General features: G+C 42.3%; 1 protein-coding gene across 8 annotated transcripts in view; it reads right to left on the bottom strand.

The window, feature by feature from the left end:
• The window catches only part of MDN1 (midasin AAA ATPase 1), a 152,763-nt gene that overhangs the window by 12,366 nt on the left and 123,243 nt on the right, over positions 1 to 17,154 (bottom strand). For 3 of the 8 annotated variants that reach the window (XM_036317711.1, XM_036317717.1, XM_036317716.1), the window contains 12 exons: positions 16,103 to 16,588; positions 15,604 to 15,830; positions 14,902 to 15,057; positions 14,570 to 14,733; positions 13,632 to 13,793; positions 10,700 to 10,837; positions 8,384 to 8,525; positions 6,119 to 6,294; positions 5,095 to 5,238; positions 4,054 to 4,201; positions 1,566 to 1,894; positions 1,116 to 1,280 (listed from right to left, as the gene is read on the bottom strand). In XM_036317711.1, the coding sequence (XP_036173604.1) occupies positions 1,116 to 1,280; positions 1,566 to 1,894; positions 4,054 to 4,201; positions 5,095 to 5,238; positions 6,119 to 6,294; positions 8,384 to 8,525; positions 10,700 to 10,837; positions 13,632 to 13,793; positions 14,570 to 14,733; positions 14,902 to 15,057; positions 15,604 to 15,830; positions 16,103 to 16,588 (2,437 nt within the window). Of the gene's footprint in view, positions 1 to 1,115; positions 1,281 to 1,565; positions 1,895 to 4,053; positions 4,202 to 5,094; positions 5,239 to 6,118; positions 6,295 to 8,383; positions 8,526 to 10,699; positions 10,838 to 12,365; positions 12,383 to 13,631; positions 13,852 to 14,569; positions 14,734 to 14,901; positions 15,058 to 15,603; positions 15,831 to 16,102; positions 16,589 to 17,154 lie in introns of those variants that run through there. The other 5 variants (XM_036317712.1, XM_036317714.1, XM_036317713.1 and 2 more) reach the window with 5 other exon arrangements.

Here is a 17,154-nt window from a genome sequence, read left to right as displayed (position 1 = left end):
GGGCATGTACCTGGGTTGCGGGCACATCTCCAGTGGGGGATGTGCAGGAGGCGGCTGATCCATGTTTCTCTCTCATCGATGTTTCTAACTATCTCTCTCCCTTCCTCTCTGTAAAAAAATCAATAAAATATACTTAAAAAAAATAAAAAAAGAATCAACCAATGAATGCATAAATTGAGTGGAGAACAAATCAATGTTTCTTCCTTCCTCTCTAAAAATCAATAAAATATCCTATATAATAAAAGCCTAATATGCTAAGTGTCCGGTTGTCTGGTCAGCCGTTCAAAGCGTAATATGCTAAGGCCGCTCAACTACTCGCTATGATGTACACTGACCACCAGGGGGCAGAGAGTCGACTGGTCGACCAGTTGCTATGATGTGCACTGACCACCAGGGGGAAGACGCTCCAAGCTGTAGGTTAGCTTGCTGCTGGGGTCTGGCCTATAGGGACTGAGTGAGATGGGCCAGACATGCCCTGGAGCCCTTCCACAGTCCCTCCAGGCTGGCCAACCACCCATGTCCCTCCCCGGCCCCAGTCGTGCACCAGTGGGGTCCCTTGGCCTGGCCTGTGCCCTCTTGCAATCCGGGACCCTTTGGGGGATGTCAGAGAGCCGGTTTCAGCCCAATCCCGCAGGCCAGGCTGAGGGACCCCACTAGTACATGAATTCATGCACCAGGCCTCTAGTCTATAATAAAGCGTAATATGCTAATTAGACTGGATGTCCTTCCACACAAAGCCAGGGCTGCAACGGGAGCCCAGGTCCTGGGTACCTGCCAGCAGCCAGAGGGAAGCCGGTGCCGGCAGCCAGGAGAAGGAAGGCCTACTCTTGCACAAATTTTGTGCATTGAGTTTCTAGTAAAAAAAAATAACATGAACCTGCTTCTCCCACAGAGAACTATTACTTTCTCATTAAGCCTATCGGTTAAATATAATGTGTAGCAAATATTCTGGGGTTAGTTCAGGGAAGCATATAAAGTAGGTCTATAATCATTTTCTCAAGAATGAAAAATGACCTTTCAGATGTTAACTAAAACAAACATCACATGTAAGCCAGCTACTGTGATTTCAGACAGGAAGCAGCAGTTCTCCTTGGGCAGCTGGCAGGGCCCCTCACCTCCTTCCCCAGCTCTTTCTCAGGCGCGGCCCCAGCCAGCTCCACCGCCTGCTCGCTCTGCATGTTCTCCACCCCCGTCTGCCCGCAGGAGGAGTGCTCCTTCCTCTCCGTAGCCTCTGGCACCTGCTCCTCTGTGTCAGAGTCCTCCCCTTCTTCTTTTTCCTCCTGCAGGGAAATCAAACACAGCATTAAGTGCTCTGGGGAAGGGACATGAGGTGGGGAACCCCTGCAGCAAGCAAACACCTCACTCTTCACTGAGGGGTCTGGAGGGAGGGGATCAGCCAGGGAAGGTCTTAAACAGAAAATGAAAGCAGCACCACCTGGTGATGGAGGAGTATCCTAAAGCAGCAGTCTGAAAGGTTGGCGACCGCTGTCCTAAAGGACGTTCCAGTGGGAGTAAGAATTTCTTCTCATTATTTCTAATCCAAGGCAAACCAGACCACCCAGTACCTGAGGCTGGAGACCTTGGTCAACAGAGACGCCATTCTCTGCATTGTCCTCACTGGCTTCAGCGTTGTTGTCCTTGTCCTCTGGAGACGGCTCCTCCTCTTCTGAGCTTTCCTCAGAAGGCTGGTCCGTATCTTTGTTTTGGTCACTAGCTCCTGTGTCCATCTCTTCCACCCCCTCCCCCTTGTCATCTTCACTGGAGCCTTCCTCAGGCTCCTGCTGACCCTGATCTTCATTCTGATTGGCCCCAGTCTCTTCATTTATTTCCTCAGCTTCATGACCTGCTTCTTCAGTATCCATTGCTTTTTCTTTAATTTCCAAAGGATTCTCTTCTGGGTACACAAAACAAAAAAGACAGACAGAATTTTTAAAAACCAGTAACAACATTTTTTAAGATGGGATGGTTACCTAAGTGTTTTGTTTTGTTACTTGAACCAGGAGTTGGCGAACGATGGCCTGTGGGCCTACTGTGGCCCTCTACATGTTTCTGTAAATCAGGTTCTACCGGGACACAGCCACATCCATTCATTTATGTGTTTACTCATCCACTCTGTATTGCTTAGGGCTGCTCTCACACTACAATAGCAGAACCAAGTATTTGTGACCTGTAAATCTAATTTATTTACTATCTGACCGTTCACTGAAAAATGTTGCCTACCCCTAATCTAAACCATACTTATATATTACATACAATTGATCCGATGGTGTGTTTTTTTAAATAAGTAATTCACTAAGAAAGCATAAAAGCCACTACAATAGGAACATTTTAGATAGGAAATGAGAATCTATTTTTCAATTATCATTGGAAATAATTTGTGGACATAATTTTTTGTCATACACAGAAAATACAGTATTCAAATAGAAACAATCTTATTTGAAAAAGTTTTATTTAAAGAGCTATTCTATAATATGGACACTTCAGAAATCAGTTCCTTTGTAAGCAAATAATTCTTTAAAATAACTACTCCTTAGTGTAAATATGCAGTAGCTTAAAATGAGCCTGGGTGTCTTTCTAGGTCAAATGCCTTATTACACTCTCAGTGGATTTTAACTTTCTTAGTTTTATGCTTGTTTGATTGTTGATTTTAAAGTTGAAGTCAGATTTCAAAATTCTAAATTAATGAAATACCCTCAGAAGCAATAATTTATATACTATGTTTAAAAACTAGAGATTCATAAAGAATGTTTTGAGCATGAGGAAAGTCTGTATCAATTCCTTAATCAAATGGTTCTAGTTAAAGTTGCAAGTTCACAACTTTATTTTTAATTCTCAAATACTTTAAACATGGAAAATGCATTTTACATTTATGAGAACCATATATTCACAACCTAGATTTAACAGATATTAACACATTACCATATTTGTGTCAAACTTCTGTCACTTCTTTTTAAGATCTGGATACAACTATCTGGATTCTGGAGGCCTTGGCCCTTCCTCCTTCCTTGGATGTCATAACCTGAAGCTGTTGTGTATTATTTCTGTCCATGTTTTTGTACATTTGATGTATCCCTAAATCATATATGAAACTGTTTCTTGAATTAAATTTTTAGGTAAATGGCACCTTATCTTTTTGTAACTTTCTATTTCTGTCTCAATATGGTAGTATTTTTTAAAATTTAATAACTTTTTAACTGATTCATCAGGAAGCAGAGTGAGGCTAGCTCACATCGATCTGTTCCCCACCAGGATGGAGGCCACTATCACAGCAGCACCTCTCCCCCAGTGCTCCCTACTAATGCCGGACAACACTCCCTAGGCGAGTCACCCAGGCTGAACAATGACAAGGGCACAAGATTATGGTCATATGCCTGCTGTGTAATCGATTTGCCTTGGGTTATTCAATTTCATTCCCCATTATAATGACTTCATATTTCAGGCTTAACACACAACATAAGCACCAGCAATCAATAACTGAAACAATCATTTCCTTAAAAAGCTGACACAGCTCCACGAAAAGCCTGGATATACCCAAATTACAGTGTTTCCTTTAATCCATGAGATGGGCACCCAGTGATGGCTGTGGGGAGAAGGAGCGCCGCCCACCCACAATAGGATGTAGTCTGGCCGTGTAGCTCAGTGGTTGAGTGTCGACCTATGAACCAAGAGGTCACGGTTCGATTCCTGGCACATGCTGGGGTTGCAGGCTTGATTCCCAGTAGGGGGTTTGCAGGAGGCAGCCGATTGAGGATTCTCTCTTATCACTGATGTTTGTTTCTCTCTCTCCCTCTCCCTTCCTCTCTGAAATCAATAAAAATATATTTAAAAAAATAAAAATACAGGATGGAAATGACAGGAGAGAGAACTGCTGGTTTATAAGCTTCAGGTCCACTCAGATAAGAAACACTATAAAGAACAAACAATTTTTGCAAGATGGAATTGAGCTGACCAAACATGATTTATGACTTGGCCATGACATTGACCTGAAGAGAAATCAGTTACTGCTCATTTTCAGTGAGTTCCCATTGGTCACTTTAGGTTTTAAAGACACACCTTCTCCTTCTTCCTGGTCCGTGTCCTCACCACTGTTCTTGTCTTCACTATCTAGATTCAAATCCTCTGGAAGGTCCAAGGCCTCAGGCTCTGGCAGCGTCTCCTGGTTGCCATGGTAAGGGTCCACCTCACTCTCATCATATTCCCTCTTTGGACAGTGGAGAGAACAGACAAAATGATAAAAAGTTAAAACTGTTTTTGTTTTTTTATGAAGTAGTATTCACATATAATTAGCTCTAAGTCAGTGGTTCTCAACCTTCCTAATGCTGTGACCCTTTAATACAGTTCCTCATGTTGTGGTGACCCCCAATTTCATTGTTACAAATTGAACATAATTAAAGCATAGTGATTAATCACAAAAACAGTATGTAATTATATATGTTTTCCGATGGTCTTAGGCAACCCCTGTGAAAGGGTCGTTCGACCCCCAAAGAGGTCGCGACCCACAGGTTGAAAACTGCTGCTCTAAGTACTTATGCTGAGAGAATACAATGTCTTTGCCCTAACATTACAATTTTTCTGACATTTTTAGAATTTTCATTTGGAATTTCAAACTTCACTTTCTTTTTAAAAATCTTTATTGCTGACAGTATTACAGATGTTCCCCTTTTCCCATTGATCCCTTCCAGGCCATACCCACTCCCCACCCCAGGCCTTCAACACACTATTGTCTGTGTCCATGGTTTATGCACATATGCATATAAATCAAACCACTTTCTGTGCAGCTTCTCCACTGATAAGAGGTAAGAAATACTGTGTTACTTGCCCTCAAAGAAGAAACTGAAGTTTATGACAATAAAGGATTGTAAGTTTTAGCTCCCAAACTACAGCATAAGCCCAAAAAGTATGAAATCCACCTCATTGATAACCAATAGTTAGATATTTTATGTCCTATTAAGAGGCTCTGTTATACATTCTTTTATGAAACAGGAAGAAAACAGTGGATGAATAGAGAAAAAGGCCTTGAGACGCATGCGTGTGTGTGGTGCAGTGGCCCTGGCCTCGAGTCAGGTGAGCGGATCTGTTTTGAATCCTCATTACCTCATCTATTTGTTCATTAATTTTGTCTTGGCCTTGTCCATCATCATCAGCTTCTGCTTCTTCCTTCTTATCATGCTGGTTTTTATCTCTGTTTGACTTCCCAGAATCCAAGTTGTCATCTTTAGCAACAAGTCCACAATCTTCCTAAATGTCACAGGCAGAAAACACAAAGAATCATCACTCTTGATCTAAGAAACTGCTGACACACAGGCTCGATCTACCTAATGTATCTCTTAAGCATGTATAATTTCTGCCTGCTGGGCCTATCCTCTGAGTATCCAGGTGACAGGGCATCATCCATGGCCTGGAGAGAACAGTCTGGGTCTGCCCAGACAGCAATAATAGCAGGTGTGTGAACAGCAGGCTGGGTCGGGCTCAGCTGCTGCAGTGTCACATCCAGCCTGGGAGTTCTTTTGTTGTTGTTTGTTAATTCCCACCCAAGGATATCTTTTCTATTGATTTTTTAGAGAGAGTGGAAGGGAGAGAGGGAGTGTGTATGTGTGAGAGGGGGGGAAGAAGCAGAGATACAGAGGGGGGAGAGAGGGGAGTTGGGGGAGAGAGAAACATCGATGTGAGAGAAACACATCAACTGGTTGCCTCCTGAATGTGCCCCAACCTGGGTAGGGATCAAACCTGCAACCCAGGTACATGACCTTGACCAGAAATCAAACTGGAGATCCTTTGGTGTGCGGATCGACGCTCTAACCACTAATCCACACTGGCCAGGACAAGCGTGGGAGTTCTAAGCAGGGAGCTGGAGAAGTTCCGTGGCCAATAGCAGAATAAGAGCATATACACTGAGTTTCCTTAACTTCCCTCCTTCATTACCAATGGGACAGCTCAGGTCAAACTACTCGTTTGGCTCTGAATCAATGAGTAAGATATATAGGAGAGATAAAAGAAAAGATGAGAGAGAAGCAGCAAAACAAAGGAAAGGAAAAGCAGTAAATGACAGGGAGTGGTGGCTGGGAAAACTATCTCCCTTCAACCTGGGGGCTATGGGATGGGGGAATTTTTGAATTACCTCATCCATTCCTGGTCCTGTTTCTTCAGTTTTGCTGTCTTCTTCTTCCTCATCTTCCTCCTCCTCATCATCACCCCAAAGCCTCTCATCTAGTTTGTCAGCTTCCTCACCATTCAGATCGCCCATCTGTTTATCCAGGTCTCCGCCCTCACTATCTGATTTCTCATCCTCCTCTTCTGAAAGGGAAGGCACTGAGCTTAGTGAGGCAGACCTGGCCCTGTGTGTGTAGGGGAGGCATGAACCTACTACTGGCAAGAGCCCAGCCTGGGACTTACTCCCTGCTTCTACAGCGCACTCTACTGGCAGAAGCCTTTAGATCTGCTGCAGTAGTCCTACTGTGTTTTAGGAACTGTTTGAAGAAACAAGGAAGTCTGAGTGTGTCATGTTAACAGACCATTAGAAGGATGGTAGAACAGCTGTCAGGATGTTTAGTTCTGGTGCTGGGGGAATTCATTAGGGGACTCAGCAACCACACTTTTTTTTATTTCTTATCTGCAAAATGATAGAGTTGCTCTATAAGATTTCCAAAGTTCCTTCCCTATCCCCAATATACTATACATCTATGATTTTATCCAAGACCTAAAATCATGTGCATAATCAGAATTTTCTTGCCACTATTGTTGCTTAAGGTCCACTGTGTCAAAGTTATAACCTTACTAGAGCCTGTGCACAGACTCATGCACCGGTGGGGTCCTTCGGTGTTGCCTGTGGGGACTGGGCCAAAACTGGCAGTCCAAAGCCGCCTGCTGCTCCTGCCCATCCCAGCCCCACTGCACCTGCTGCGGGCTCACGCCCAGTCAGTCCCAATCGGGAGAGGCTTGCTGTGGCTGAGCTCGCCAGCCAGTCGTGAGCCCTGTGTCTGGCACCCGTTGGTCAGCTGAGCGGTGCTCTGTCATTCGGTCACTTAGGCTTTTATATATATAGATGCTGTTTAGACAGTGTACACACTTCTACTCTGAGATCACCTTGCATTTCTGCAAGATCTTTGCTTAGAAAAAGACACTATATCTCAAATGAAGCTTTGGACAGAAACTTAGGGCAATAGTTGGACTATGGAACAAACATATAACAGATGATGATATGCTATAACAAATTATATTCTCAAGTAATTTTTAATGACAAGGGGAATGTTCGTAATATATTAAACTGTTTTATGTCCTGTGAATACACACACACACACACACACACACACACACACACACACACATACGGCTAATATGCTAAGTGTCCCTCTGCCCCTCAACTGGTGGGTATGCCGCACACTGACTACCAGGGGGCAGACGCTCAATGCAGGAGCTGCCGAGCTGCAGTGACTTGGCAGCAGTTCTTGGGTGACGCACCCCGAAACCAGAGAGGAGGGAGCCCAATTTCTAGTAGGGCCTTCAGCCGTGGGTTATGTTGTTTCTGGGGCACTGTCGGCTTCGAATCAGGTTTACTGCACACTTGTGTTTGCGTTCCACACCCTGTATGACAGCAACTTAGCAGTGTCCTTTCACACTCCGGGACCCCTCGGGGGGTGTTGGAGAGCCAGTTTAGGCCCGATCCCTGCAGGCCAGGCCAAGGGACCCCCACCTGCCAAAGGGACCCCGCTTACTCCGCAGACGGTGGGGAGGGACCGAGGGAGGTTGGCTCCAGGGCATGTCCAGCCTGTCTCGCCCAGTCCTGCCCCACCGGCCACCTTCTAGTTAATTTCCTTTCAATGTGCATGAACCTGTGCACTGAGTTACTAGTGCATGTGTGTGCATACAATAAATGGAAATAAATAGACCAAAATTTATTAAGTGGTTTGGGTGGTCAGCCTAAGGGGTATGTATCTATTTCATTCCTGCATTTTTGTTCCAAATTGTCTACAAGAAATATCTACTATTTTTGTATTTATGGTGGAAAAAGTTAGTTTTAAAAACTACCCTGAACAATTTACTTTTGAGCTAAGGGCCCCACTAAGATCGCCTCCTTCCTTTTTGGGACTTCCCTGAAGGGCAGTACCCACTCACTGCATTTAGCACTGAGGCAGCAGGAGCATCAGCCAATGTCTCAGGTTCCTCAGCGAAGAATCTCCAAGACTGACTGTGGACCTCCACCTGGGTGGAGATGGTGATGGCATGTGCATTAAGTGCTAATGTCCTCATTTGCAGTTATGCAGAATAACCAACTTGGCCCAAAAGATTCTAATAGGACAACAGGCTCCTTATTGGAAACACATAACTTTCTGATTAAAATAATTATTTTTCAAAAGCAAGAATGCAGTGACAGATAGTCTCAAACCTTGTTCTTCAAGCTCTCCATCATGCATCTTCCCATCAAAGTCTTCTGACATCTCAATGGCATTATCCTCGCCCTTAATGTCTGACTTTGAGTCATGATCCTCTTTATCCTTTTCTTGACCCTTCTGAAATGTATCTTCTGCCTGTATCAAAAAGCATAAAGAACACAAACAACTGTAACTTAATTAATGTTTATTCAGTTTTAAATAGAATATAAATATGTAAATAAATGCTAAGGTTAATGGCATAAAGTTATCTCTGGGAAGAGAAAAAGAACAACACAGATAACCACACAATTTCTCATTTGTTGTAACATTTCTATAGTTAGTTTCCAGTTTTATTGCATTTGTGATTACAGAATAAATTTTGTTGTGGTTTTAAGTGAATTGTGTTTTTTTTTTTAAAGAATCCAGACATATTTTTAAAGAATATGTATTCTCTGTAGGATAAAAAAATTCATCAATCTTATTGCCCATGTCTATATACATAAAAGGCTAATATGCAAAGTGTCCCCACAGGAGTTCGACCAGGAGACTGGGCGTTCTATCGCTCGCTATGACGTGCACTGACCACCAGGGGGAAGCGTGGAACGAAGGGAGGCCCCAGCTAGCAGCCAGGGAAGGGAGGCCCTGGCCGGTATCCGGCAGCTCGGGAAGGAAGGCCCCGGCCAGCAGCCAGAAGGCCCTGATCAGCCCTGATCACCAGTCAGGCCTACGGACCCTACCTGTGCACGAATTTCATGCACTAGGCCTCTAGTCTTTAATAGTGTGTCACTTTTATCTCTCACAGACAGTAACACACTGTGAATGCAACTTTGTTCACTTCTCCTTAAACTATATATTCCTATATACTCTATGTGGTATTTGGGGTGAAAGATTCATGATTGTTATCTCTTCCGTTATGAATGAATTTTTAAAGTCCCTTTTTAAGACACAAAAGTAATAAAACCTTATTAAAAGAATTCTAAGCACAACGGAAAGAATTCTAAGCACATCTTCCAAAACTTCCAAAGAAATTACCATCAATAACATTCTGGTGCCTCTTTTTGTTCATGACTACATCATAAATATTAATATAAGTGTTATGTATTAATACCTGCCTCCTGACATCTTTTTAAATAAAAAGGGAATCATACTTGACAAAACTGGAGATTTGCTTTTCTTTCTTTTTTTTTTTTTTTAATATATTTTATTGATTTTTTACAGAGAGGAAGGGAGAGAGATAGAGAGTTAGAAACATCGATGAGAGAGAAACATTGATCAGCCACCTCCTGCACATCTCCTACTGGGGATGTGCCCGCAACCCAGGTACATGCCCTTGACCGGAATCGAACCTGGGACCCTTCAGTCCGCAGGCCTACGCTCTATCCACTGAGCCAAACCCCGTTCCGGCTGCTTTTCTTTTTTAACTTAAAAAAATGTCTTTTAGATTATATTTCCATGTTAACACATTGTTTGCGGGTAGTTTTTATCGCGCGCTAACAGGTGGTGCGGGCCATTTTTGCTAATTTTTTGCGCAAATGGCAACGTTCAGTAAAATTACGATAACTTTAGTTTACGTATTTATACGTTACCCGCATTCTACCGCTAGTCTATAAAAAACGTATTAATACGTGTCCCGCGCTCTACTACACTGGTAGAACGTATAAATACGTAAAACGTGTAAACACGTTTCCCACATACAATGTGTTAATACGTATAAATCTAGCTCATTCTGTTTAATGATTTACAGTATTGCTCTGCATATTATCTTTGATCCTTATTAGCATTTCTATAAAAAGTGGAATTTCTAAGTCAAAGAAAATAACACAATTTAAAATTTATTATATACTGCCAAATTGTTCTGGGTGTTTTTTTCTGCCCCCGTCATGGTTTTTTGTTTTTTGTTTTTTGCATTGGGTTGTACTTTTCCTATTAGGGTTATTCTTTTTACTCTAAATTTTTCCTATTAGGAAATACTATATGTTAAGTTAAATTTGAAAAATAAAGAAAAGCCAAAAGCCAACCTTTTTATTCTTAAATGGACTACTACCAAAAATACTTTAGAAAATCAACAGCAACGATCTCCCCATTTAACATTTTTAAATCACCTCTTTCTCAAATTATAGCCACAAGCAGTGACTGAGTTGCAAAGTTCCTTCCTGTGATCTTTATGCTTTTTATTTACACCCACTCACCATAACCGAGTATTCTTAGAGGTCCACAGATCTCAGTTTGAAAACCATTGACATTTATGTCAGTACTTTAACTACTGAAAAGAAAGGGGAAGGGGAGCAGTCTTCTGTAAACTGTACATGTTTCAGGCATGTGAAACGTACCTGTTCTTCATTTTCTATCTTGTCACTCACATCCTTCATACCTTCACCTTCTCCAATTCCACCTCCCTCATAGTCATGAAACTCAGTTGCTCCCTCGCCTGCTGAATCTTCCATAAATTCTTTGGGTAGGCAAAATCCCTTGAACATGAAAGAGTAAACAGTTAGGCAATAAAGAAAGGGGGATTCTCAGTCCTACCACACACAAAAAAATTTTAACAAATGCTAAATTTTTTCCTAGATCAGTATTTTAAATCTGATGCAAGTGCAGTAGGCCTCTGAACTTTTCTTCCTTGGTGATAACAGTTACTATGCAGTTTCAAAGCTTGACATCAGATTTAATATATGCGGTTCTGACTTTGAAGAGGCCTCTAGTGTATGGTTAATTTGTCATTTTGCCAAGACAGAAATTTGAATGACGTATACTAGGGAAAAGTATTTAGGAGCAAGTCAGAGAGTAGACCTCTCAGTGTCTAAATCCCAAAGGGGTTTTGTTTTTCTTCTTCTTTTCTTCTGAAATTAGTAAGCCCAAGAAGAGAGGGAAAAGATATGTAACCCTGGAGGTACAGCAACTTGAAGAGATGCTACAAGAGGGAGGTTTCATCTTTACTTGAAAAATGGAAATTTTGCACTAGCTGGTTTGGTTCAGTGGATAGAGCACTGTCCTGTGAACCGAAGGGTCCCAGGTTTGATTCCTGCCAAGGGCACGTACCTCAGTTGCAGGCTCCTCCCTGGCCCAGGCCCTGGTCGGGGCTGTGCAGGAAGCAACCAATAGATGTGTTTCTCTCACATCGATATTTCTCTCTGTCTTTCCCTCTCTCTTCCACTGTCTCTAAAAATCAACAGATAAATATCCTCAGGTGAAGATTAAAGAAAAAAGGGAAATTTTGTGCAATGCTCCTTAAATAAAATTTTAATATGTTAAAAAATATGCCTTCCCCCAGCTCTTAAAGCAAACCTGTCCCTCTTGGGAAACATGCCACATCTGGCTGCCACCTGGCACCTGGAACAGTGTGGGGTCTAGAATGAACAAGGCCAGACACAGTAAAGTTCGTGAAGTGTTAACAACACTGTGTTTCATGTTGGAAAAGAACTGACAAGCAAATTCAACTACTTTAGTGTGTGGGACAAAATTAAATAGAAAAAAATGAATAGTGGCTCTGAATGAGAAACTTAAGTTAGAAAATACAAGCTATCAAGATATTTGTCATTCTGAGGATAAAAATGTACTAAAAATAAGTTAAAAATAAAAGTTGCCAACTAATAAGGAAGATCCAAACCAGTGATTATGACTTAGTTACAAAGAAACAGCTTTTTAGTGGATTAAGTGTTGTAATTAACAATCTAGATTATTTCAGTGCCATGTCCAACCTATTTTCTTTAAAAATATTTTTTTTTTAAATTCTTTATTGTTGAAAGTGTAACATATGTCCCCTCTTTCCCCGTGTAATCCCCCACCCATACCCCAGGCCTTTAGCACCCTATTATCTGTGTCCATGGGTGATGCATATATGCATACAAGGTCTTTGGTCCAATCAACTTCAAGGTCCCTCAGCACTACTCAGAAAGGATACGAATAAATACAATATGGACATTAAAAAAAAAAAAAAAAAGGAAAGGCAAACTCACTTTGAGGAAAGTCATTGAAAGCACATCTTTGTTAACTTACCTAATTTTCCCATTGAGCTACATTATTTAAAAAAAAACCACGATATTCAGATACAGGCAGAATAAGACCACACAGGAAACATTCAGATATCCTGCAGGGCACACCACTACAGTCGCTGCAACTGGGACAGCCGCTGGGCTCCCAAGACCTTGCTTATATCAGAACCACTTCCTCCTCCACAACACACCCCACACACACACAAATCACAAGGCCAAAATCATTCTAGAACCTATCAGACCAGATCAATGTGCAAGTAGACAAAACACAGCTAACCCGAATCTCAGGGCACCCTCACCACACATTGTTCTGCTACCGTCGTTTTGCATGCAGTGTCACCACCAAGAAATGATGGGATGTGTAAGACTGGCTCAGTGCTCATCAGATAGAGGGGGCAAATAGGAGATGCATCCATTTATTTATTACTCAACAAATACACGTTTATCCTCTAGAAACAAGGCATGGGCTTGCCTTCCATTCTTGGACCCTTTCCAGTACTCCAGATACTCAGAACTAGGAACTCTCAACTGTTTATAAGAATCCTAGACCCTACCCTCAGTTTGTAAATTCCTATCTCCTTCAAATGAATCTCATCTGTACTGTACATAGATTTGGAGAAAATCTTGGAATACTAAAGAAAAACAAAATAAAAATGTGCACATTCAATTGAAATTATCACAAAAACGCTAAAGAGTATAGGCAGATCTCATTTTACAAATGAGGAAAGTGAGGTTCAGAGAGGTCACATGAGTAACTTGAGAAATGGACACCTCATGATCCGATTACCACACCATGCTGAGTCTGTTAGATTTGGCTGTCTCCTGCTGGGTGCAGGGGCCGAATGAATGAATGCATGAATGATTATTTCCCAATTAAAGAAAAATGCTCCACCTAACGTTAAAAGCCCCATTACCATTTCATCATAATTACATAGAAATGATTTAAAGAAAACTTAGCCTTACAGATTCATCTATCCTAGAAATCTAGCTGGGAGTTAATTGAAGACGACTTCAAACATGAGAGAAGGCTGTGAAAAGCTGTAGCCATCAGACAGCCTCTGGGGTCGAGGGAGCTCATCAGTGAGGTGTCTGTAGGTTCCAAGACTACAGCCTAAATAGGCTTATTAAAAGGGTGCCAGACAAAGCCTTCCATAAATAATGCACAGGGAGAGCAAATGTGTGAAGGTCCAAAATAAAAGCCCATTAAGCCAAACACTAATGGTACAGAATGTTCCAGCTGCCCACGGTGCTCCACATGAGTAATCCTTACCTTCTGAGCAAGCTCCGTAAAGACCTGGGTAAGCACAGAGAGCAGCTTTGCAGTGCTACGATGAGTTGCCAAAGACATGGTCAGGAAGAAGAGGACGAGGTCCGAGTACCTGGAGAGCATGGGCAGCAGGCGCACCAACCAGCAGCAGGACTGGCTGAAGAACTGGGGGCAAAGCAGATCAGAAGGCCTGCTCACACTGCTAAAGGGGTACTGGGTTTCCCTTGGGGTGATCAAAATGGTAAAGAAAATGTTCTGGAACTATATAATGACATAGGTTGTAACAACACTGTGAATTTAAGGTACTAAATGTCACTAGTGGTAGGGGTTATGTATTTTTAACATGCACAAACGCCTGCTCACTGGGATTTCTTCCTTGTTCACACACGTACACTTTAAATTCTCAGTCACTTAAATCTCATTTAGTTAACAAAGTTGTTTGTTTTTGTAAATGAAATGTTTATAAACAAATTCCATTGGGAATCAAAGTTGGCACTGGAGGCAATAATACAGAATGACATACAGTGTCCTACAAAGTAAGTTGCCTCTCAGGACTTAATGGATTTGATAGCTTCCTCTGCTGGCTTATTGGGAAAGGAATGGTATTTGCAGAGTGTGGCCACTAAACTTTAGTTAGTGGCAGCAAACTGAACATCAAATACTCAGAAGAATGTGGTTAGGATATAAAATACCAAGATAATGGATATTTTGGATTGCTAGCATTTTTGTACCTAGGCATCTTACAACTATAACTCTTAGCTAACAAGCCCTAAGCTTTTCAAAGTTTATCAATGGCGTTTACATCTATAAAGAAAGCAAATTCCTAGTGATTTTGCCACAGAGGCCTGCTTTAGGACCACCCACATGGCGAGGTGAAACCCCCTCTGCCTTTGCTCAGCCAACTCCCGACAGCAAGAAGCTTATAAAGAACAGTTGATTACCATATGCTTTGCTGCTGTGCCGTCCTCACCACATGATTTCAGTCTCTCCAACAGCTCAGAGATAGCAGAAATTATTTTCTGCACATGCAAAGTGCTCACGTCAGCCCACAAGTCTTCCTCTAAGAGTTTTGTTAGATGTCCTGATTGTAGTTTCTCAAAGCCTGCTGAAAAGAATGACATTATGAATAACTGAAGATAAACCCTTTTCATCCCCATTCATCCAGTCATTTATTTCAAATATCTGTCCTTAAATATTCAGTCACAAAGATAAATCATCAAATTGAAAAATTAAATCAAATATGAAACTAATGTTTGCCTGATTTCAGACATACCATCCTCTTCCTGTGGCCTTATCTGGTCAGTGTTCTCATCTGTCTTTTTACTATTTCTTTCTGCTAAGTTCTGGATAGCATAAAGGATGGACCGGATGGCAGTTTCCATTTTCTCTGCAAAATCTTCCACAAACCCTTCATCCAATAGTTGGTTTCCTATTAAGTAAATGGTACAAACAAACAAAAAACCCGATCACTTGTGTCAGGAAACCATTGGCAATGTTCACTTATTTTAAAAAATGACCACCTGTAAGCACCTACTATGGATCAGCCACTGTGCCAAGCTATACTGGATACAAAGATGAGACACAGTCCCTACCTAAATAAAGCTACAAGGTTATCGTCTTATATTAAAACAATTTTGCTAAAATAATGTAAAAAATATGAAAATAACAGTTTAGATAGTGTGTATAGACACTTAGTCAAATGCCACCCTCAGCTTTCTGGTGTAAGGGAGAACTGTAACAGCTGAGGGAGCCTGTGGTGTCTCCATACACGTGTGCTACAGGGAGAGTGACATGACGGCAATCCAAAGGCAAGGGACACGAACGAATGTAGGAAAATAAGAGCTGTCTGCCTTAGAACTCTGGACAGATCTGTTTAGAATGAAACAGTATGTGTCTTTAGTATAATTTAGACTTTGTCTATAAGACATCATTCCTATGCTGGGCTTTTCCTCCCTTACTGAACAACAGTCCTTACCTCCTTGGCTGCCTGACGTGAGAAGATGTGTCTTCCAGGTAGTAAAGTCATCTGTGGCTTTACCGATTTCTCCTCTGACATATTCCAGGCTCTCAATTAATGCCATTTGTTGGTCTGTTTGCTCAACCTCCATCCCTGGAAGAATGAACAAGGACTCTAGGCCTTGCAAATGAGCTGACACCTGGGACAGGCAACTCAGCCCAGAAGAGCAAACTTCAAAATCTTTCCTGCAACAACAGAAATGCCACAATGTTGAAAGGAATGGGGTATGTACTGCGCCTCCCTGCCCACACACACACACAGTCCTCCCTCCAACAACTAAAATGGAAGCAGAGCAAAACTCATTGTATGTGAAACTGCTACACATATGCCACAAAGCACTATCTATGCCTGTCCACTAAAAAACGGAGGACTTAAGCCCTTGCATAATTTTACCCATCATTAAACTCTGAGCAAGTACCCAAGCACACAGGAAGAGCAGAGGCATAAGCACACTCACCAAGAATGAAAGAGAGTCTCACAAGACTGCTGCCTAATTCTGTCAACGTCAGCTTTCACTGTTTGAATGGTCTTCAGCATCTCAGTTAATCTCGAAGTTGACTGTTGCCAAAGCTGGTCCTGTTTCCGCATCCGGCAACCGGAGGGCAGCTGATTGCCAGGTACTGGGGATGGATAGCTCAGATCTGATGGGTTGAAGTCCAGCACTGCTCTGGAAAGCTGCCCCGTGGTGAGCTCTGGCCCTTCCGGGCAGAGAGTAGAAGACTGACCCTGTGCCTGGGCATCACCTTGGCTTGGAGCTGACGCTGCATCAGGGCAGCACTGGAGGAGCCAGGAGAGCTGCTCAAGCAGGATCTGGCTCTGCATGGCCAAGTGCTGCAGCCTCTCTGTCCACTGCTGCACACCGTCCTGGGGCGGGAAGGCCACGGGGTAGAGCAGTGGCCCTGTCAGCCTGCCCTGAATCTCCTGCACACAGCTGAGGAGGTTTCTGTGCAGAGAAAGCCATGGGGAAAACACAAGGCAACTTAAACTCTGTCACCATGTTGTTTTTTAACAGTAAATTCATTCTTTCTAAAGCAAGTATGGGCTTTTTCACATTAAAAAAAAGGGGTGGGGGTGGGGAGTGGAGGATCCCTCCAATAGGTAAGAAGTCTATTCAAATGCCTTCCAAAGCACCTAGACACATCCTTCAGTCTTTCACAAGCATCAAAACTTACTGCTTATCACCTGACCCCTTACAGCCCTCTCACATGCAATTCACACCAATGCAGTGTTTTCAACCACTTTTTTTTTAAAAAAATCTAGTAAATGTAATACACTTTGCTCAATAAACCCTATGCGTGAGTAGCAAATACCTAAACTTGAAGTGATTAGTCTGGAAATACTGCCTCTCGACACTCAATAGATGATGACAGACTTCCCAACTGTCCTGACCTTTTAAATATCTATTTCCATTGAGGAGCGTCCATGTATGGCTGAGCACATTGAAACTGTGTCATCCAAAAAGCCCAACAAACTGAAGCAGACTCAGATCTGATTTGTGCTGATACTGGG

The sequence above is a fragment of the Myotis myotis genome, unplaced genomic scaffold (genome assembly GCF_014108235.1).
Source record: "Myotis myotis isolate mMyoMyo1 unplaced genomic scaffold, mMyoMyo1.p scaffold_m19_p_7, whole genome shotgun sequence".
In the NCBI taxonomy this organism is placed as follows: domain Eukaryota; kingdom Metazoa; phylum Chordata; class Mammalia; order Chiroptera; family Vespertilionidae; genus Myotis; species Myotis myotis.
The sequence above is the reverse complement of the archived record's forward strand: the minus strand, read 5'-3'. Positions and strand labels throughout refer to the sequence as shown.